The 22,159-nt window shown below is 55.8% G+C and overlaps 7 protein-coding genes across 7 annotated transcripts; 4 read left to right on the top strand and 3 right to left on the bottom strand.

The window, feature by feature from the left end:
- Nucleotides 1-200: 200 nt before the first annotated feature.
- Nucleotides 201-1,956, top strand: D7B24_004278 (uncharacterized protein; the record flags this gene model as incomplete). Its single annotated transcript, XM_028638450.1, has 4 exons — nucleotides 201-483; nucleotides 568-608; nucleotides 669-1,674; nucleotides 1,730-1,956. The coding sequence occupies 4 exons, from the start codon at nucleotides 201-203 to the stop codon at nucleotides 1,954-1,956; spliced, it is 1,557 nt and encodes a 518-aa protein (XP_028490284.1).
- A 244-nt stretch (nucleotides 1,957-2,200) lies between these two features.
- On the bottom strand, nucleotides 2,201-3,103 carry D7B24_004277 (uncharacterized protein; the record flags this gene model as incomplete). Its single annotated transcript, XM_028638449.1, has 1 exon — nucleotides 2,201-3,103. One exon carries the CDS (start codon nucleotides 3,101-3,103, stop codon nucleotides 2,201-2,203), a length of 903 nt encoding a protein of 300 aa, XP_028490283.1.
- Nucleotides 3,104-3,936: 833 nt separating this feature from the next.
- Nucleotides 3,937-4,768, top strand: D7B24_004276 (uncharacterized protein; the record flags this gene model as incomplete). Its single annotated transcript, XM_028638448.1, has 3 exons — nucleotides 3,937-4,112; nucleotides 4,197-4,319; nucleotides 4,375-4,768. 3 exons carry the CDS (start codon nucleotides 3,937-3,939, stop codon nucleotides 4,766-4,768), a joined length of 693 nt encoding a protein of 230 aa, XP_028490282.1.
- Nucleotides 4,769-4,774: 6 nt separating this feature from the next.
- On the bottom strand, nucleotides 4,775-5,270 carry D7B24_004275 (uncharacterized protein; the record flags this gene model as incomplete). Its single annotated transcript, XM_028638447.1, has 2 exons — nucleotides 4,775-4,895; nucleotides 4,960-5,270. 2 exons carry the CDS (start codon nucleotides 5,268-5,270, stop codon nucleotides 4,775-4,777), a joined length of 432 nt encoding a protein of 143 aa, XP_028490281.1.
- A 387-nt stretch (nucleotides 5,271-5,657) lies between these two features.
- On the top strand, nucleotides 5,658-7,727 carry D7B24_004274 (uncharacterized protein; the record flags this gene model as incomplete). The annotated part of the gene is made up of 1 exon (XM_028638446.1): nucleotides 5,658-7,727. One exon carries the CDS (start codon nucleotides 5,658-5,660, stop codon nucleotides 7,725-7,727), a length of 2,070 nt encoding a protein of 689 aa, XP_028490280.1.
- A 1,055-nt stretch (nucleotides 7,728-8,782) lies between these two features.
- On the bottom strand, nucleotides 8,783-10,098 carry D7B24_004273 (uncharacterized protein; the record flags this gene model as incomplete). Its single annotated transcript, XM_028638445.1, has 4 exons — nucleotides 8,783-9,149; nucleotides 9,210-9,377; nucleotides 9,432-9,599; nucleotides 9,656-10,098. 4 exons carry the CDS (start codon nucleotides 10,096-10,098, stop codon nucleotides 8,783-8,785), a joined length of 1,146 nt encoding a protein of 381 aa, XP_028490279.1.
- An 8,763-nt stretch (nucleotides 10,099-18,861) lies between these two features.
- On the top strand, nucleotides 18,862-20,046 carry D7B24_004272 (uncharacterized protein; the record flags this gene model as incomplete). Its single annotated transcript, XM_028638444.1, has 3 exons — nucleotides 18,862-19,026; nucleotides 19,085-19,262; nucleotides 19,310-20,046. 3 exons carry the CDS (start codon nucleotides 18,862-18,864, stop codon nucleotides 20,044-20,046), a joined length of 1,080 nt encoding a protein of 359 aa, XP_028490278.1.
- Between the last annotated feature and the right edge of the window lie 2,113 nt (nucleotides 20,047-22,159).

Genomic DNA, 22,159 nt, shown 5'->3' with positions numbered 1-22,159 from the left:
GCCCATATAGGTTCCTGGATCTCCCTTGGCCTAACATCCTTATTTTTTAGAAAAAGTCGTTGTCCTTGGTCCCCTTATTGTTTCGCCCCTTTTTCGCTCTCTCTCTCTCTGTGCCTCTTTCGAGGTCCGACAGAAATCGTTTGCCTTTGATCAATTCGTTCCAGGCCGTCATTCAATTGATGGGATTGATATCGCCCGTCATGAACTCGGCGACCGTCACCAGCCTGGACAGTGACAGCTCGGCTGCCTCTCAGCCCACCCGCCGACCCGTCCCTCTGCAGAATCAGAAAAGCAACGGCACGACATCCGAGACCCCAGCCGACGTCACCAAGGCCACCGCGGATGAGTTGAGAAAGGCACTCCAGAAAAAGTATCGCCATGTCGTCGCCGTGCACTCTCAGCTACGCCCTTCAACACTGAGCCACGACTCCACTGCCGCTCCTAGTTTCCTTGGGTTCAGGAACCTCATGGTCATCGTGCTGGGTATGACTCGCCCCATCTTCCATCCGTGTCCCCACGTCAAGGCAACTCATGTAAGAGATTGACATGCTGACACTTCATGTCCAGTCGTGGGAAACCTACGTTTGATGATTGAAAACCTGCAAAAGGTACTGTTTCTCCGCCGCCCATGCGTACTCTTGACTGCCTCGATCTAACGTCTTTCTCAGTATGGCGTCTTGATATGTCTCCACTGTCATGACTTTCGCAGGTCTGACATCCTTCTTGGCCTGGGCCTCTACTTTCTCATTCCATGCCATCTCTTCGCCGCCTATCTCATTGAACTTGTTGCCGCACACCAAGCGCGCGGCTCTCGCGTCAGGACCAAAGACGGCAGTGCGAGTCCGACCCATGACCAAAGCGCCAGGTTCAAGTCGACATGGAAGATCGTCGCCTGGGCGCACGCCCTCAACATCACGCTCGCCCTGGCGGTCACGACGCTCGTTGTTTACTTCAACATTTACCATCCCCTGATCGGCACTCTGACCGAGCTCCACGCCGTCATCGTCTGGCTCAAGACGTCCTCGTACGCCTTCACCAACCGCGACCTCCGCCACGCCTATCTCCATCCCGTTAAGGGTGAGCTCGACGCCATGCCCGAGATCTACCAAAAGTGCCCTTACCCCGAGAACATCACGATGAGCAACCTCGTGTACTTCTGGTGGGCGCCAACCCTCGTCTACCAGCCCGCCTACCCACGCACCGAGAAGATTCGGTGGATTTTCGTCGCCAAACGCCTGGGCGAGGTCTTTTGTCTGAGTGTCTTCATCTGGTTTGCAAGCGCGCAGTATGCTGCGCCCGTTCTTCTCAACTCGCTCGACAAGATTGCCTCTCTTGACATTACCAACATTATGGAGCGCCTCATGAAGCTGTCGACCATTTCCCTCGTCATCTGGCTGGCCGGCTTCTTCGCCCTGTTCCAGTCGTTCCTCAATGCCCTCGCCGAGGTCATGCGCTTCGGTGACAGGTCTTTCTACGACGACTGGTGGAACAGCCCCAGCCTCGGCACCTACTGGCGCACGTGGAACAAGCCCGTCTCGCAGTACTTCCGCCGCCACATCTACTCGCCCATGGTCGGGCGCGGGTGGAGCCCCTTTGTCGCGAGCGTCGCCGTCTTTTTCCTCTCGGCCGTGCTGCACGAGGTGCTCGTCGGCGTCCCGACCCACAACATAATTGGTACGTCTGGTTTGTCATGGACTCCGGGGAAACAAACACATGCTGACAGAGTTAGGTGTCGCATTCCTCGGCATGTTGCTGCAGCTGCCGCTTATCGCCATCACGACGCCACTCGAGAAGATGAAGACGCCGACGGGCCGTATGATTGGCAACTGCATCTTTTGGATATCCTTCACCATCCTGGGCCAGCCGTTTGCGGCACTCATGTACTTTTACGCGTGGCAGGCCAAGTACGGGAGCGTGTCGCGGCAGATGGCGCTCACGACGCCGGGGACATTGTGAACAACGAGGGGACTCGACAATCGCGACCAAAATATAGATTTGAATAGACAAGAGCAGGTGTTTGCTTGCCCAGAAGTGAATTGACCATGTTCCTCGTTCCATTCTATTCACACATGCCACCTACCAGCCTACGCCTCCGCCACCCTCCAATTACTCTATGTAACGCTCGTTCTGTACACGTCCAGCAGATACATACATCAGCCCTCACACGTCCACCTTGAGACAAAAAGAAATAGGCTTCCCCTCACCCGCAGAACGGCATCCTGGTGCCGACCCTACGTCGGTATTCCTCATACTCCCTCCCAAAGAACCGAACAAGCAGCTCCTCCTCGTGGCGGATGCGTCCGGAGAAGAACTTCCACAGGACAAACGCGTAGCCGGCGAGCGACAGCACGTTGCCGAGCACGAGCTGCGTGCCGACGGCCCACCAGAAGAAGCCGAAATAGCTCGGGTGGCGGAACCAGGCGTAGACGCCGGACGTGACGAGCGCGTGCGACGCGGCGCGGCGGTGCTGCACCGTGTGGTTGAAGCTGCGGCCCGCCGTGATCATGGCCGCCGTGCGCACGACCTGGCCCACGGCCACGAGGGCGAAGCCGGCGGCGAGCAGCGCCGTGCGCGGCAGGGCGGGCAGCGCCGCGGCCCAGGTGCGCGACGGCAGCAGGAGGGAGGTCAGGGCGCACTCGGCGACGGCGACGGCGTGGGCGATGGCGTAGGCGGGCCAGTTGGCGGTCAGGAGGAAGGCCTTGACGTCGGCCTCGGGCGTGTTGTAGGCGGCTGTCGTCCAGAACTCGAGAAAGTGGAAGAGCGAGAGGGCGGCTGTGAAGAAGGGGAGGCGCCAGTAGGGGGCCGGCAGCACGACGGCGCCGAGCGCCGACACGGACAGGGCTGCGCCGAGGAGGAAGGCGCGCAGGGCGATGCCCGAGAGGGACTTTGCGCGGTGCGGAAAGTACTCGGCGCCCGTGGGGCCGGTGGACAGGTCGTCTGAGGAGGCCGAGGACGAGGGCGAGCCGCTGGGTTGGGTGTCAGTCTTGGCCGTGGACGGACGGGCGTAGGCCCCGCTGTGGGTGAGGCCTAGGTAGGTAATGCTGTCGGCTGGCATGAAGGGCTTGGTGCATACGTTGACTGTGCTGCGGACGGGCATGATCATGAACGCGGTGGCAGGTAGAGGGAAATACGTGATGTGGTGTATGTGAGGTGGGAATGGCAGAGGGAGATAACAGCAGTGGCAGACAGCGATTTACAACTGCCAGAGAACCAGGAAAGTTTCCATGATAAGATGCCTGATTATGAACATGTTCTCACTTACAGATGCTCAAAGCCGGCCATCGTGAATGTTGCGCCTCGCGCTGGCGTGGCAATTGTTCTCAAGAACAATGGTCTACCAATCCGTTGCGTTGCGCCGTGGACAATGTGAAGGAAGCGCCAACCGACTTTTCGTTTTCAACGCTAGGTATATAGAAAGCGATTCAATCATCAAGCCATTCCCTAACAACAAGTGCTCATGCCGAGTGGTTGATGGCGAATCGAAATGACTGGCGATGGCGAGGTTTCACTCGACACACATCAGAGTCTTCACCGAGGTGTGCTGAAGGTCAGGGGTTCACCGACAGCATGGTTCAACCAGCGAGGGGCTGCACCGCGGGGCACGGGCCGTTCAGGGGCTTCAAGGCGCTGTGGGGTCAGAAATACAGCAACGTTCCTTAGGATCTAGGGCGTGTCTCGGGCGGCTCTGACGTAATTGTAGAGCCTCAGAAACAGACTGCAGCTTGGAGCCCCTCTTGTCTTCCGCTACTGATCTTCCAACGACAACCTCACAGCAAGGTATCATTGCCCTAGCTTTTCGTCGTGTTTACTTCCAGACGGAAGGACTCGCCGCATAAGTATCTTGCCACGACAAAATCGGAAGCGACAATTTGTACCAATCAAGAAGAAAAAAAAGTGCATTGATCTGCGGTATCGTGAATCTCGACGCCCCCTAACATGGATATCCGCACAATCGACCGAGAGGAAAACAGGCGTCGCATGGCAAATGGCGAGCTCTACTATGCCTTCTCGCCTGATCTCATAGCCGATCGCCAACGGTGCCGCAAGGTGTACCAGAGACTGAACGCGGCTAGTGATGTGAGCCGCAGGGAGCTCGTTGAGCTGTGGAAAGAGTACCACCCACGCCCCCCCCCCCCCCCCCCCCCCCCACCGGTTCCGCCTTGTGGCTCGATAATTTGTCGCTGACGACCTGACAGCCTCAACTGTGACGAGACACCTCTTCCTCCGCAAGCCATGAGCCAGGAAGAAGATGACATGCTCCTTCAGGACTGGCCCTGGATCGACTCTCCGATTCGGATGGATTACGGTCACAACGTCAAGTGAAGCTGTCTCTCCCTATTATCCGCATGGCGTACTGCTGACGCTTGCTCATAGGCTTGGACGGAACGTTTATGTCAACGTGAACAGCACCTGGATAGACACCTGCCTCATCTCCATCGGCTCGCGCACGCTCATCGGGCCCAACTGCTCTTTCTTCAGCGGAACCCACCCGCTGGACCCGACCCTCCGCAACGGCACGCAGGGTCCCGAGAGCGGCAAGCCCATCACCATCGGCGACGACTGCTGGTTCGGCGGCAACTGCATTGTACTGCCGGGTGTGACCATTGGCCGGGGTGTGACGGTCGGTGCTGGCAGTGTCGTGACCAAGGACGTTCCGGATCACGTTGTCGTTGCGGGTAACCCGGCGCGCGTCATCAAAAAGGTTGAGGTATCGGTGCCCGCCGAGACAATCCCTGCCACATCGACGAACATCAACTATGCTTCGTAGAAGTCTTCACAAGCCGCCTTGTATGGAGAAGGAGGAGACGATGAGGACGAGGACGTTGATGACACCCCAGAGGACAGGGACCCAGGTCGACATGGAGAAGTAGCCGGCATTGTACACAGCCCCGAGCCTGCGAGTCGTCGCCAGTCAGCAAAGAGAATACCACGTCAGGCAGTAGATAATGCTCAACATACACCAATCCCACTACACTTCCAGCGAGGAGGCCTTGAATCAGCGCTGCGGCGACGTAGACAATGGGAGCTACCCAGAGGTACATCAGCGAGCGCTTCTTTCCGCCCTGCATGGCCAAGGCGATAAAGGCAGAAGCGAGATGCACAACCCCGTAGATGATCAGAGTCCACAGCACGGTGAAGCGCCAGATGTCGCCGATGTAATACAGGCTCCAGCGATGGTCCTTCGTCAGGTCCATCAATTGGAAGGAGATGGACGGAAACGGGGGGGTTTGGTAGTTATCTGGCGGGTAATTCTCCGCGCGAAGCGACATAATGGCGGTGGTATGGCGCTCCTGCTTTGGTCGAGACTTTGCCGAGCGACGAGACCGTTCATGGCATGCTGAGTTGCGAGGCTCGCGATAGACGAAAGGGTGATTGAAGGACAATGCTGTCGCAAGACGGTGGGTGGCGGGTGCAGTAAGGTGGGCGTGGAAGGAGGGGTGGGCTGAACGAAAGCGACACCTGGGGTGTTGTTCGGCAAGCTTAGGGGGTCGCGTTAGGCTCCATCACCTGCCTCGGTACGGACGGCTCGCCCAGAGAACGTCACTTGTGGTCCGGCGACCTGGCGACCACCATCTTCCATCTCCAAAGACGCATCCCCCTCGCCCAGGAACCGAACAAGTACATCGCGCCGAGTCATCATACTGCGTGAGCCCAACATGCCGGCAGACCGCCTCCTCAACACAGTGTTGCAACTGTACCGGAACGTTCACGACGACCACAAGACAAACCAGATAGTCGGATCGACTACGAACCTCCTCACCACGCTCTCCAATCCGCTGAACCTCGGCGTTCTCACCTCGCAACTCCTCATCGCACCCGCGATATGGCACCGACGAGATGGACTCCGGACGAGCCTCCGTATCATCAGCATCTACAATACCGCGGCTCTCCGCGTTCGTGACCACGAGCTTGACCCCACCACGCATCAGGGCCAGAGACAGAGCGGCGGGCTCACGTCCGAGGTGTGGGCGAGGGCCGTCGCAAAGGGTGCTGATGACCGCTCGCACAGATGGCAACATCTCCTGGTCCTCACTGGTGTGCTCATGGGCATGGAGGGCAATGACCGGCGGTCCTTGTCGAATGGATTGCGCAGCACACTTGAGCAGGCTGTAGTCACTGCGGCGAATCTGGCAATGGAGACGGCGACAATTGAAGGGCCGATGGCCACAGGTTCAATTGTTCTAGCGCTGAACTACGCGTTCCCACTCTTGTCGGAAACACGCAGAAGCCTGATCAACTACGATGCGCTTCTGCCACTTGCCGTGCAGGCGATGGTTGCCGAGGAGGGGTTCCAGAACGGCGACTTTCTGGCTGCCATCAATAATGATATCCAGGATGTTGGCTCCCAAATACATTGGGCGCCAACTTCTCCCTCGTATGCCGCGCTGCAGGCTCTCGAGTCGAAACCGATCATGGGGGGCATGGGTCCGCTGTCGAGACTGGCTGCCTTTGCCGTGGAACAAGCGACGGACCCAGCCGTTGTTCTGGCCGCACACACGGCGCTGATGGAATTCAGTCATCGCATCAGACACCAATGGCAAGCCACGCGGCTGTCGAGTATCGACTCTCTCGACGAGTCAATGCGCTATACTACCGAGGCTTCGCAAGTCACCGTGCCGGTGCTGTGGCAGACTTTTAAAAAGATGCTCTACGCGACGGTGACGACGTTGCAAGCCATTGTGGCGCGGAGCCTGCTGGATCCATCTCTGAGGAGCCGAGAGGTTGCTCCGGAACTGGCCACCAGAACACTGCGAACGCTACGCGATCTTTTCTTCATTGGCTCCAGGGACAACAACAGCTCGTTCCAGGTTTACTCCTTTACCTACCTCACATCTCTTGACACACTGGTCAGATATCCTGAGGCTGCGGTTGCCTTCCTGGCGGGCATCAAGCCCACCAGTCCCAATGCCGTACGGAGTCACTCACTGTACCACCCAGTGCACCGATCTCTCGACCTTTTCTACCTCAACGTTGCCGAGCATCTGCCTCTGAATATCCCCACCGAGGCCTGCGACGAGCTCATCGTCCAGCCCGCAACAACCTACCTCACTCACACTGGCCCGCCGACATCGCTATCTCTGGAGATCTTCGAGTCCGCCCACAGCGCCATCCTGTCCGCCCTCGCCTGCCCTCACAACGGTCCAATGACCGTCAAGGTTGTGCCGTTTTACGTAGACACCCTCTTCGCCTCGTTCCCCTCTCATATCTCCACCCGACAGTTCCGCGTTGCCTTCAAGACTATCATGCAAATCGTTTCGCCACCCTATCCCATCTCTGCCACAGACCCCTATCTCTCCGAGACATTGCTCGAGATGGTCCGCTTCCGCGCCCTAAGCGCCGGCGTCGAGCCTCTACCTCCGACCCCGGACGCCCTCGCCCAGACCGAGGACAACGAGAGCCAGCCGCCGCAACCGCACTCGGAACAGAGCTCGCTTGTCGTGACCCTCATCGACGCCCTGCCGTTCCTGCCGCTGCCTCTCGTCGAGGAGTGGATGACCGTCACGGCCAGGACGATGGCCGAGATTGCCGACCCCGCCATGCGCAAGCTCGTGCGGGAGCGGTTCGTCGAGGTTCTCGTCAGCGGAGAGCTGGATGTTGAGCGAGCGGCGATTGGCGTCGCGTGGTGGGGGACCAAGGGAGGCAGGGAGCTTGTCATTGGGAGGAGCGCGCCACCAGCCCTGATGAGCGGTGCGCTCGTGGAGGAGGAGAGGGCGAGCAAGCTCTGAGGTGGTTCTGGGTCTTTGCATAGCAGGGTTTGACCATGGATGGAATGTATGTATGTAGATGAAGCGTTAGAATACCCATTGCAACTAATTTTGTGCGCTTTGACTGCTTTTATCGCGTCTTTCGAGTTTGTGAACATGAACATGGCCACACCCGTGGCTACGACTCTTCGTCTCTTCTGAAACTGTAGACACGTCTGTCGTACCACACCATAGCGATGCATACCACGGTCATTCTCATGCGTGCTTCGCACTACGAGATACTTGCAACACTACACATTTCGCCATGGCCCATCTGCAAAGTGACTCACTACGGTAGGCCACACTCCACAAGACACGAGCCTGTCGTCACCTGTACGCCCACTATACCTCTTCATATTGTCCCAGCTTATGCTGGTTCCCGTGGTTTTCAAATTCCACCCAATCTCAACTGAGGCTTCAGCCAGTATACAATATACATGCATCAACTGCTACCGCGCACTTCATTCGTCAACAGCGCCACATCTCACGCAAGTCAACTTGCATGAGCATAGAGGCAGATAGAGAACACCAGCCGACGAGGCAGAAGTCCAGCACCGACGCATGCACAGCACAGCACGGTAGAAACGGAATGCGACGATCGACTTATCATTAAGACTACTTAACCCTCCATCGACCGGGCTGACCCGGCCATGGAGGCCCATCGTCCTACGATGGTCTCTAATCATGTACGGAAAGATATGAACACGACATCCCCCAAGCCCGCGCCCACGGGCCTCCGTTCCCCCTCCGTTGTTTCCAAGCGCCGTGTTCCGCGTGGTGGGCGCTGCAGCGCTGCAGCGCACAGCCCACTGTGTCTAATGAGTGTGGTATGTTTTCCTGATCCCGTTTCCATTTGCGCCGTAGAGGCTCCCGAGTTGGTCATAAAAAAGAGTCCGGCGTATCGTGACAAAGACCTACTTCCCCAACACCAGTATTACAATTATCGTCTGTGAAGGGACGAAATCCACAAGTGGATAGAGAAGTGAAAATAGGGACATTGAAGAAGAAGAAGATAAAAAGGTCAAGGGAGAGAGCTCTTAGAGGAGAGCAATGGCACCAGCGATACCGGCCACCATGGCAATCACGGGAGCCTGGTTGGCTTGAGCAGCGGCCGTGGGGACGGTCTCGGGCGCAGTCGTGGCGGGGACGGTGACGGCGGGCTCAGAGACGGTCGTAGGGGGAGGGACAACAACCTCGGTGAAGGTGCTGGGCTCGGGGTGGACAACCTCGGTGGGCTGGATGTGAATCGTCTCACCCTCCTCGTAGTGAGTGACGGTCACGGCCTGCTCGCCCTGGATAGTTGTGTAGATGACCGCCTCGGCAGTCTTGGTGACATCAGGCTTCTGAACCGTCTTGATGTGCGTGACGGGGACGTGCGTCGTGATGACTTCCGTCTTGTAGTGACTAATGGAGGAAAAGTGTTAATATTGCATTTGTGCCATTTGTGTGGTTTGCGTCACTTACGTCTGGACAACCGTCTTGCCGTCAATGACGGAGGTCTGGTAAACGGGGACCTCAATCGTCTTGGTCTGGTACTCGACCTCTTTGTCGATGGAGGTGACATCAGGGCCAGGAACTTCGTGGACCTTGGTGACAGGCACGTGCTCGGTGACGATCTGAGTCTCAATGTGGCTACTTCGGGTCAGCTGAAGTCGACAGTGTTACCCGTGATGGGTGCAGACTTACGTGATGACAGTGGTGTGCCCGTCAATGTACTTGGTCTCGGTGACAGGCTTCTCGATGGTCTTGGTGATGTAGTCGGTGGCCTTCTCAACGTGGGTCACGTCAGGCTTCTTGACGGTCTCATACAGGGTCGTGTAGACCTTGGTCACGATCGTGTCGGTAGTCGTGTACCTTGAGTTGTGTTAGTGGTCAAGCATCGAGCAGTACCGTTCAGCAGCTGAACTCACGTGTTGTAGTAGGTTGTGCCGTGCTCGGTGATGGTCTCGGTGGTGGGGCAGAGCGAAGTGATCGTGATCTCGTATTCGGTAGTGACCGTGACATGCTCGGGGGGAGGGTACTCGTGAGGGGGAGGAGGGGAGTACGACTCTTTGGGAGGCTCGTAGACGGGGTGGGACTCCTTGGGAGGCTCGTAGACGGGGTGGGACTCCTTGGGAGGCTCATAGACGGGGTGGGACTCTTTGGGAGGCTCATAGACGGGATGAGACTCGACAGGAGGCTCGTAGACCGGGTGAGACTCCTTGGGAGGCTCGACGGGAGGGTACGACTCCTTGGGAGGCTCATAAACGGGGTGAGACTCAGCAGGAGGCTCATAGACCGGGGGGTCAGGAGCGGGATAGTCGCCGGCGGCGACAACGCCAGCCAGGGCCAAGACGGCGAGGGAGAACTTCATCTTGAGTTTGGGGAGGAGAACGAGTGGGTTTTCTGTCTTGTGGACGAGGGGGGTTCTGTGGGATAGCACCGATCGAACGAGGGTTCTTAAGTAACCTTAGCGAAGGAGTTACTTGGGAGCAGCGAGGCGGACGGGGAGGTTGGCAGAGGTAGACTTGAGAGAGGCTGGTGAGAACGTTGTCAGGGAAAGGGGGAGGATGGCCGGTAAGCTTATATCTCCTTCCGAGGGCTGAACGCCATGCTCCCTGCTTGCATCAGACAGGCAGACAGTACGCCCATCCCACGAAGAAAAGGTGTGATGATGTGCCATGGCCCAGCTCTTGCCGACCGCGCTGGCCATTTAGCCTCCGATCCCCACAAGCGCATGCATTAGTCGATGCCGATGACCACTTTTCCATGGACGCAGCTAGGTGGATGGGTCTCGAGTCCGAGTCGTCACAGTCTGTGGATGAGGCCAAGGGCTACCAAGACATGGTACACCTGCCAAGGGGTGTGACACGACGTGGGTGTAAGTCGCGGGGGGTGGGGATGCCATGGGCAACAGGGGCGGACCTGGACATAGTTTGTGCTTTTTCCGGACAAAGCCCACGTCCAGCCGTGCTTCTTCGTCTGAGATCACCAGGTTTGGTGATAAGGCGTCAGGATTCCCTGGGTAAGGTACCCAGGGAAACCGGCAAAGGGCAGGCGAACGGTCACTGTGGCGCTGAACGCAGGTCAAAGGGCGAGCAACAGACGAGGTTGGCCAAGGTTGGTAAGACAACGCAGACGACAGGTGACAGGGGGTTGGGAAGGCCCTATCACGACGACATGCAATTAAGTGGTCCAATCATGGGCAGCATGGCATACGTAGACGGCATGGCCGGCGTGCATGGCTTCATGTCTATGCCCTAATCCAGACCGCTCTCGGTCAAGAGTTGAGTAGATGGGAGAGCACAGACGAATACATGTCTTTCCGACAATCGACAGAGGCGAGGGTAGCCAGCATGATTGGCTGCGATGTGGTCCAAGAATCATCGAAGGCAAGACCAAGGGGCCAGACGAACGAATGTTGATGTCGATATCGGAGGTCGGCGAGGGGTTGGCGTGATCCGTAGGGTGGAGGAAGCCGCCGTCCTGGTAAAGGGCGCTCCGTCAGGACATCATCATGGGCTTCGGGACCAGTGGTCGCAGGGGGCAGCTAGTGCGCCCGGTCCCTGAGTAGCCGGAAAGTCAATGCTGCTCATCCTGCGGAAAAGCGAAGTCGACAGAAGAAACGCCTCTTTCTGAGAAGGGGCAGCGAGGGCCGCTACGGCGTACAGCAAAGGAGGGTAGACCTCGTGTCTGAGTTCTTGGCGCTGTACTAGGTCTTAGAGCTTTCCTTGGGGTGAGAAAAATGTTGCTTTTGGGTTGTGTCGCCAGGCCAATCGACTTGCGAGGACTGTTGCGGCATTGCTCCCTTGACGACCGCCCCTTCGGTGGCAGTCGGGGCGTACAACCGGCTCCCACAAGATTCGAGGATGCATCTCAGGCCGTACAACGTTGAGCGGATGGCGCTCGGCGAGCGAGGGCAACAAGGCATATTGTTGTGTTGAACCCCACGCCACGTTGACGCCCCGGATGTTGTCAGTGTCAGAGTCAGTGCCAGCCCAACTTGTGGCCGTAGACCCGAGTCGGGCCACTATGAGTTGTTCCCCAGGGGTTGCCCTGCTAGTCGCGATCTTCGGGATCGACTGTCGACTGGAGCAAGGACTATGTATCCCAACGGACCACCTTTTCAGCACACGAGCGGGGCGAAATCGAGGTCGAGGTCGGAATCGTCTGTGCATAGTCCACTCTTCTCTTTGGTTTACAGAAAAGTAGTCTTCGCATCACGATGAACTGCTGTCAAGGGTGGGAAAACAGTAAACACGTCCGCCAGGTTGCCTGTGCCTGGCGCCGTGTTGGCAAAAAACCGAGACATGCATGTCAAGTCAGCCCAGCGACAAGGGGCCTCTTTTTTTCTGGACGTGGCAGCCCTAGAAGCCCAGAACCCCCCTGCTTTGGTCAGAAAAGCAAGGCGAACTGTCAGGGACAGCAAAGGACAGCGAGGGACAGCAGCACGCTTGTTCTGGCTGCGATGGTGCAAACCTGGCTGACCACATCCCTTCTCCCTCTCATGTTCCAGTGGGGAAGCGTGAGACGGGCGGGTTGACTGCCATGCTTTATCATGCAAGTGGGTATTGGATGGCTGTAAGACCACCGCGGGAGGCGCCAGGGCTCGAACCTGAGTTCTGCTTGGTTGTGGACCAGCAAGCAGGCAGAGAGGCTCGACCGCATGGTCAGCTGGCTTCTCCCCCATGTTCTCTGCCGTCGCTGATCGCTGGCCGGGGTTGATGTTGGATGACGGAGAGCACGAACTTACAGCCTCAGGGCAAGGGGGGGGATGGGGAGCGGGTGAAGAAAAGCTCGTGTTGACGATGGCGCCAGTGCCAGTGCTGGTGAGGTGCAGTCGCCCGGGTAGCACAGCGTCATGCGGGCAGCAAGGGGCACCATCTCCCACAGTCCACTTAGGGCGATGGCGGTCCTGGACCAAATAGCACAAACTCTGAAAACAAGCTTGTCCTTAGAGGCGATTTGGTGGTCGGGCCATGCTTGTGCTCGTCCTTTACGAAGGAGAATTTGGGGGGGGCATCGTTTCGGTCGGTGTACGACGTCATGGCCTGGTAGCTTGAAATCCGGATCGCGGGGTCGGGATGCCAGGTGAAGGGGCGGGGGTTGGTAGAAGCGTGGGAGGATGGAGTGATGGATGGAGGTGGTATTGTCGTTCGGTGTTGATGGCGGCATGTTGACAACCGGAAAGACGACAGCGATTGTTGGGGGGTTGGCGGCGCGCGTTGGGCGGGCGCCGGCGGATGGACCATGGCCTCTTGCTGTCCGCTTGGGACTTGACACGCTAAACTAGCCACCGATTTTAGCGCCCTCCCACCCGCTTTATTTTTGCACCAGCCACTCCACACGCTCGGCCAGTATTCGTTGCTGCTTTAGGGCATGCTTCTTGCCATGGGCTGGAGGGTGGATGCTTTATGGCTTTGGTTTCTGAGTTCTCGTCAACTATAACTCGATCAAAGACAGCTCTTTTTAAAAGCGGCACCACCACCAGGCGTCGACTCACGGCCCCTGTCGCTCTCGTCGTGATCGCTTAGCTCCTCTGCCGAGACCCACCATCCGCCGCACCGGCCTCATCCCAGTTCGCGCCTCGATCTACACGAGGCCGCTCCGCTCGTTGGGGTTGGGAGGACCACATAGGTCGCCTCGGGAGACTTCCCCTCTCTCCAAGACATCATCCATCCAGTCGATCGAAGAGGCTCTGTTGACTCTGGCCCCTCAGCCCTCAGCCCTCACCACTCATCCACTGATACCACCAACTACGACTCCTCTCTCGCTGACCCCGCTACCACTGCCCACCTACCCAAGAATCGTGTACGCTGACTGATCCCACACCATGTTGGCCCTCCCGCAGCCCATCGTCGCCTGGTTACCGTCACTTTGCGTCATGCACTCTGCACACCGGACGTTGTTCTGCGGATACGAGCTTTGAATCGACCGATCTATCTCGACCACCACCATCTCCAGCCACAAGGCGCGACCAGATCTTGTAAATCCCTCGCCCACACCACACACCTCCGTTCCTTGGCCAGCAGCCGGCCTTTCCTGAAGCTTGGGCTTCTGGCCCCCTCCGCCTTGGGGATCTAGCCAATGAAGTCCCGAGGAGGGTGGTTGACCATCGATTGCACAATGAGCCCCTGCCACCTTTTTCTTTTGCTCCCTTAGCGCCAGTACGCTGAGCATCAGGACCTGGAAAGAAAAGAGACAGAACTCGATTCAGGGTTTCCTCTGTCTCGCCGTAATTTCCGGGGGCCCGCTGCTTCTTTCTTGCCGTTCGCCTTACCGGCTGCGGTCCCGTGTGAGACATGCGGTGGGGGGGAGCCGCCTGTTTCACCAGCACATCTTCTCGGACCGCAGGTCGTTGCCCCCCGCCGTCGTGACCCCTAGCAAGGGAGCAGAGGGAGGGATCGGGTCCAGCGCCGGGTGCCAACAAAGGAAAGTCAGGCGAAATCGCCGTGCCTTCTCTTGGTACGTCCGTTTGCGGCCTCAGACTACACGGTGCCGACCGCAGTCCGCCTTGGCGTACCAGTGTTGCTGCGGGGTTTGTCGGCCGGAAATGGATGTTTTGTCAACAAACACTCGACTTCATGGGTCCATGAAGCGAGCTCGTGGATGGTGTTCATCCTGGCTGCAAGACGCTACCTTTCGTTTTTTTCTTCCTGAATCTTTGACCTGGGAATTTGTTCTTTTTTTGTTCGAGGTGTCAAGCCGGCAAGTTTAATTGACGGCAGCCAGTGTGCTTTCTGTGGCAGCATCTCAATGACGGCCCGTCCAGGTCCATCAGGTCGCCTGTCCGTAGCCAACTCGTAGGGCTGAGACGTCTGACAAGTCGGATGTCGGCTGATCTTACACAAAAGCTAAACGTGCTTGAGAGTAAGACAGCAAGGACGGGGACCAACAGTCGTGCATATTCACGAAAAGTGAGTGGTACATGGTCGTTGGAGCTGCCCCTTCGTATACATGATCAACACCGGTTCGAGTCGTGGGCTGTCGGCATATGTAAATTGTCGCCTTTCCAGTACACAAACGCTCAGTCTCCAACCTGGAGACTGGGGCCAGCTCTACATTGCACGTTATAGCCGGCAGCTCCTCGTCGTTGAGACATTGGTGGTTGCAGGCCATTGAGACAATACATTTCATGTGACGTTTATCGCTGTGCCAATCATGGTTTTGGTTGGGTCCAACATGGAAAACAGATACACTCTGCATTCATGTCAGCATACGAAAGTCTCTAAACCCACTCGACATTTCCTGTCCAATTGTAAACGGCCAATGTGGGAACATCCTCAAAAGAAGAGCCGGAGCAAGACGACATCCTCTGCGGTATTAGAGTCGTGAAGCAGGCCTTGGTTTCCCAACATACCACTACATACCTTCGCCTGCGAGCCTCTTCGTATTGAATTGATAGACATGACCTAAAAAGTTCCCTGGGCTGCAGGGCAGTCTTTCGTTCCCGATGTTTGACTGTGTACTAGCATGACAACATCACCGCCGTAGCATTGCCACGGCGTCCGCACACCGAACATGAACCACAGACCAAACCCCTCCAGGCACATACGACCATACCTACTGGAAAACTCGGGATCCCGTCCGCTCTCCCATCGATAAATCAGTGAGGGCTAGACTAGTAGTCGGGTGGGTGACCACCGGCGAATCCCTGGTGTTGTATGTTTTGTGTTTTGCAGCGGGGCCAGTCGCCCCTGTTGAAGCGGTTCCGCGGCGCTGGAGATGAGCAACGAAAAATGTGATCGAAATTGTGTACTGTGTTCAAATACCAACATCTCTCACACATGATGAACCCGAGGTTAAACGCATGCTCATTGTGTGTATGTGTGGGTCTGAAGGCTCATCTGGGATTTTCTGGCTACTATCATTAGTAGCGAACTAGCGCTCGATTGAAACTATTCAAGGTCATTCGCGCTTCCTTCTGGATGGACACGATCCGCTGGATGGGTGCATCCTGCGACTGGGCGGTGCTGTTTGATCCGATGGTCATCAGATCTAGCCAAACGTGCACGGGGTCTGCTTTCTCGGGAGACCGAAAATCGATTCGAACTTCGGGGATTCGGGGATAAGATTCAATGCAAATAAGAAAACCTAAATTCGCTACCTGCGATAGCAGTGTGTGTTCTGCCCAGGAAAAGGGGGATAGGCGGGCAACCCAAACATGTCCGATATGCGTGTGCAGGATATGTCAGCCTCAAGACGGTAACACAGGCCTCCCCTAATCAGCGCACCCGCGACCATAGGTAGCCAGCAAGAGAGAACGACAAAGCGAACGACACAAAACGCAAAATTATATACATGGAACGCCAGTTTCTTCTCCAGGCTCTTATTTGATTTGTCATGGCGAAGCAAAACTACACTCCTACCCCAAATTGAAACTGTTAGGCCGTATCATTCGGGAGGGCGCCACTTGAGAGCACATGGCACTCCTACTCCATGATACACCTCTTTCCCATGATGCATACCAGTAGAAGCACCACTTGACCATTTTCAATCGAAGGGAAAAGAACGATTTGGTAAGAATCAAAAGTCCAAGTTATGTGTCTGTTGGAAGCACGGCTTTCTATTACCATATACATCTATCAGAGCGTTGTTTAGAGCAGAGTGAAGAGGTCTTCCGCACGTGGTCCGCAGTAAGTAGAACGTAGGTAGGGGGTCGGAATATATCTGAATTCTGGCCCTCCGTAGCTTAGGGGGGCCCTCCGTAGCCTATATATACGTTCTCGTGCCCCTTAGCCCCTAGCCAGCCCCTTAGCTTGGCAGGCCCTTGGTGGCTCCGCAGGGGTCCTGACAACATCCCAGCCACCAGCATATCGTACCATGTTACTCATAATGCCCTAAGCTTCCCTACGTACCATCACACAGGGGACTTTAGAGAATGCATGGTCTGTTGCAACTTATGACCAAGTTCTCCCGTCATATCTCCTCTCAAATACCTTGCAAGTCCCATCATCCAACTTCTGCCTGCCTCGGAGCACCAGGGTCGTCTGAGGGCTACAGGGTAGTTCGACCTCGATATCTGACACTCTCTGTGGATCTCCACCCACAGCCTCCTCGAGATGAATGACCTCGGCGGCGATGGGGGCTGCCATCGAGCCATCCCAGATGCCTTCCTGGGTAGTCTTCGTCGCAAGCAAATGCAACGCGCCCCTTCTTACCTTGGCATGTCGGCATTTCAGAGAAGTATAGAACAAAGGAGGAACAAGGCCAGAGTCACTACTGAAACTGAATTGCCCGGTGTTAGGTTCATTACCAGCGGACCGCTGCCGATTTGTGAACGGCAGCGCCGCTGAGAAGATTCCCTTTGAACGACTGACGATGGATGCGAACTGCAAAGTATGTCCATCATATCTTGCCTCATCACCCTGGTTCAATGCCACCGCGGTAATGATGCCAGCCATTGTGTGATAGACCAAGAGAACCTGTCGAGCGAGTTGTTCCTGGAGTGAAAACGATGGCCAGTCTGCCTGCCACTTTTGGTAAGCTGTCAACCAGGCATACAAATCTCGCTGAAGGCGTTTCTGTATAACGAGGGCTTCGAACAGGCGCCCGACATTTGCTGAAGATTCGGCGATACGGCTTTGTGAGTCCAGATGAAGCGCTTCCGTCATAAGATGGTCGAGTCGTGTCCGTGCTTGGTGCAATGATGTCCACACAGATGTGACGGTGTTGTTGACCTCATTTCGAAGATTCGCTGGCTCCATCATGAGGCTTGACAGGAGCCTCGCCTGTATATCCAGCCTCGAAAACGCATCTGCAAGCCATTCGTCGGCAGGCTCGTGCCTGCTGTTGTTTCTATCATCTCTCAGAATTTGCAAGCCGTGTTTTAGATGCATCAGGCCTTGCTGGTGCCGCTTCAGGAGGTATTCAAGTGTCACAAACATAAGACATGCTATCAGGGCCACGCGGATCGACGCCCTGCCATTGTCTGACTGGATTTCGTTGAGCATGCCAATAGCCGCGTTATAATGGCGTAGCGTCACCGGATCCAGGTCATCAAGTTCCTTCCCCACAACTGTGCACTGTCGGGTGACAGCCCTCCTGTGCGCAGAACTCAATGCCAGGACACAGCTTCGAATGACAGGCTCACCGTAGCAGGCCTGGGGAACAAGGGTTGCCCAGAACGGGAACGGGAATACGCCCTGAAGCTTGCTTATCATCCGCCGAAAGAACCACTCGAGCACCTGTGGGTCTTCTCCTCTGAGAAACCCCATAGGGCCAGGGTTGTTTGAACGGCGCAGCGTAAGACACTGGGCAAAAGGCTCCGCCGGATTGCCTCCACCACCCCAGACGCCGTAACCTTTGCAACTGAGGCCTGCGGAGGCGCAGCGCCAGCAGAATGGCCAGCGCTCATCACATTTGACTCGACGAGTTCTGCAAGATGCGTGTCAGACGGTGACGCATGGGGCGCCGTGGGGATCACCTACTTGCATGTGTCGCAGCCGGTCTTGACTCGCGAGGTTACGCTGCGGGTTTTCGGGGTGGTGCGTGGTCCGACCTGAGATCTTGCCATCCTCTCAATGTGGTATCTCACGGTCGTGGAGCGGGAGGAGGATATGGGAGGAGAACCAAAGGGAATCGTGGTCTCAAACAGGAGGAGACGAAGGGTATGTTGGGTTAGAGAGTTTGACATATGCGTAGCGCTCGTAAACTCGCTAACTTGATTGGTTCGGTACTTGCGCATAGTCATAGTCCCCGGCGCTAACGGACCCAAGGTCCTGGTCAGCATCTGACACAGACCATTGATTGAGCTGAGGAGGGTTGTAATGCTACTTTCAATACACACTTCTCACCCCCAAACCCGCTTCAATGCCACTTTTTCTTACCCTCAACAATTGCGGCGCGGTAGCCACTGCACTACCTTGGATGGACTTTCATCGGGCTCGACAGTTGTCCGACTACCCGTCAACAGGTCCAACGCGTCGAAACGGGGGTGACGCACTTACAAATGCGTTGGTTGGACACTAGCGACTTCATCCATGACTAGACGGTGGTTTACGTGCGTCTGTCATTGCAACCTAAGTAGCTTGCCGAAAGAAGTATATATACCTATACGGTCGGTCAAGCAGTTCTTCATTTCGTATCCTCCATCACTTTCATCCTAACACCAAATTTCATCATCTTGTCGCGCAACATGGCTGCCCTCCAACTCCCTAGTCGACTCAAGCAGTCTTTGGAAGACACAAAAGTGCAGTATCGTCAACTTGGAAAATCCGGACTTCGTGTTTCCGTGCCCATTCTTGGCTGCATGGGTTTTGGTGATCCTCAGGCTGTTCCCTGGGCGCTGGGGAAGGAAAAGGTACATGCGCTCCCAATGGAGCACGTTTTGCAGCTACTAAGCGACGTTCGAATCCTAGGCGCTGCCACTGCTCAAGGCAGCCTATGACAGGGGCCTCAATACCTGGGATACAGCCAACTCGTACTCCAACGGAATCTCTGAGGTGATCATTGGTGAAGCAATCAAGCACTATGATATCCCCCGCGAGAAGCTGGTTATTCTCACGAAATGCAACTTTGCCGTCGGAGAAACCCCAGGTACGTTTTATCATTGACGTCTGCTGCGCCCTCTAATAGCTATCCAGAGGAGCAACAATTTGCCTTCTACTCAGAGTTTAGTAGATCAAAGGACTACCAAAACCAGTTCGGTCTCTCGCGCACTGCAATCTTCAACCAGGTCGAAGCCTCCTTGAAGCGACTTGGAACTACGTATATTGATTTATTGCAAATCCATAGATTCGACAGCTCGGTCCCCATGGAGGAGACCTTGAAAGCTCTCCACGACCTTGTGCAATCAGGTAAGGTCCGTTACATCGGCGCGAGCAGCATGTGGGCAACCCAGTTCGCCCAGCTTCAGTTTTGCGCTGAGAAGAACGGCTGGACTACATTCGTCAGCATGCAAGACCAGTACAATCTCCTTTATCGCGAGGAGGAGCGCGAGATGATTCGGTTTTGCAACGAAACCGGCGTGGGGCTCATTCCTTGGGCTCCTTTGTGCCGTGGACACCTCGCTCGGCCCCCTTCGAAAACGACGGCGAGAGCCTCTGCCGAGTCTGATCTCATTAGCGGAGGACATGGTACGTCCGAAGTTGACCTCAAGATTATCGGTCGGGTGGCAGAGCTCGCCGAGAAACATGAATGGCCGATGGCCCACGTGGCACTTGCCTGGATCAACAAGAGGGTTACGAGCCCCATTATTGGGTGCAGCAGCGTGTCAAGGCTTGACGAGGCGGTTGGAGGTGGCGGTAAAACCCTGACGGATGAAGAAGAGCGGTACCTTGAGGAGCTATATCAGCCGAGACCTGTCTGGGGCCATATTTGATCGAAGGGTGAGGCAAACTTACCTTGTGGCGGGCATATTGTCTATGATCACGTCCAGGCCGGTCGAATCTATCTCCGATGTAGACGAAATGTAGATAGATCTATATCTATCTACCTACTTCGAGGTCTGGTAGCAACTCTCCCTCTGACACATCATTCACCGATAGTATTAGTGCGCCCAGGCATGTGATCCCAAAGACGTTCAAGGCTCATTTCTCGCATTCCCACCTAGATGCCCTCTGAGGCATTGGGGTTCCCCCGGCCGGAGACCCCGCGCCGAGGCCGCGGCCGCCTGTAGCTGTCTTGGCCAATGAATGCACCCCAGCTCGGGACTCGTCGGAACGCATGCCGTCATCCAACACGAAGTCCCCTCGAAAACGCAGAGTAGCAAGCACGCCTGAGACAGCCGCCACGAACCCTACGAGAGCCCGATTTCTACGCCATTCCCGAGATCCCTTCGCAAGCGACAGTGGCCATGACAGCCCAGAAGATTTTTGCTAAGCGAAATCACCAAGCTCCACGCCCTGCAGGACTCCTTCCGCCACATTGGAAGGACTCTTGCAACCAACATCAAACAGAACCTTAAGAGCCTCCCCGACATCAACAACAACAACGCCAACAAGACTGCTGTGGGATACTGCAGCAGGAGACTCGCTTCAACGCTCACTCAAATCCTGACGGGCCAAAATGGCCCCCTGGGACGGCCCCAGCCCTACCAGCGGACCGTGCCAGCCAGCCACCAGCAGTCCTGCCCCGACATAGCCCGCTCGGCCAACGAACAACAACTGGGCCAAAAAAGGCAACACCTCAAGGGCCTCTCAGACCTATGGCTCCAAAGAAAGATGACAGGATCTCCCCGAGAGTCCCCGAGGAACAGCGAGCCACGACCCGTCTATGATCCATTAAGGAGTCATCAGGAAGTGTAAGCTCAATGATTCTGACATCACGAAAGTGACAAGAATCCCGACTGGCTACGCACTCACCCACAGGACCCTGGAGTCGCAGACACCATCCTCGCTTGGCACGTTACGCTATCCGCAGAGCTTAACGAAACAAACATCGAGCAACCGCAGACTTGGATCACGTCTGCGGTTCGGAACACTCCCAGGGCTCTAACGTCCTTTGAAAACCCCATCATCCAAACCAAGGATGTTATCGAAACGGAAGCCTGTTCAGTCACGGGTACCAAACCCACCCGACTCTCCTCGAAAGAACAGGCCGATGGAAAAGACACCAGGTATGTTCATTGCCGACAGGCATTGAAGTCGAAGCCTTCAGGCTCTTTGGAAGCTCAGAAGCTACGAGACTCAGCGGCGTGAGAGTCACCCCTCAAGCCCGACAGTGCCTCGACTAGCGCACGAGACGCTACACTCGTGACGAGGAGTATAATATGATTTGAATCATAATTTTGAATAAAAAAATTTATTATTGTATGTGTTGAGCGGGCTTCACTGCTTATGTGAACCCTGATTCATTACTTTGGCTGTGCCTGAGAGCTCTGAATACGTAGGGTAGGTGATATAAGTCTTGTGATGTGATTGATGATATCTCTATGGATTATCGCTACCCTCGTGAGTTAGATATACCTATTCGACCCACCGATCACGTAAGCTGTAATTCACGTGCTCTTGGGAGCTGTGAATCCGTGGCCACGGTGATCACGGGATCGGTGATCCCCTAACGGGATCACCGCCCTAGAGAGTTCCCTAGTATTGGTTCAACAGTATGTGACCTCTTGATTTAATATATGGAAAGTAGGATAAAGAGATAAATGAGGATAAATATTCCAGACTTATAGATATAATCCTTTCTTATAGTAATAACAAATATAAGTCTTACTGTTGAGAGGGCTTCACTGCTTATGTGAACCATGATTCATTGCTTTGGCTGTGACTGAGAGCTCTGAATACGTAGGGTAGGTGATATAAGTCTTGTGCTGTGATTTTATCCTCTCTCTCTAAATCACTACTCCCTACGTGAGTCAGATATACCCATCTGATTCACCGATCACGTAAGCTGTGATTCACGTGCTCCTGATAGCCGTGAATCCTAGCCCCGGTGATCACCATATCGGTGATCCCCTACCAAGATCACCACCCTAGGGAATCCCCTAA

This window comes from Verticillium nonalfalfae (assembly GCF_003724135.2).
Source record: "Verticillium nonalfalfae strain VnAa140/NRRL 66861 chromosome Unknown scaffold_239, whole genome shotgun sequence".
In the NCBI taxonomy this organism is placed as follows: domain Eukaryota; kingdom Fungi; phylum Ascomycota; class Sordariomycetes; order Glomerellales; family Plectosphaerellaceae; genus Verticillium; species Verticillium nonalfalfae.
Note: the sequence above shows the minus strand (reverse complement) of the source record. Positions and strands in the feature narration are given on the sequence as shown.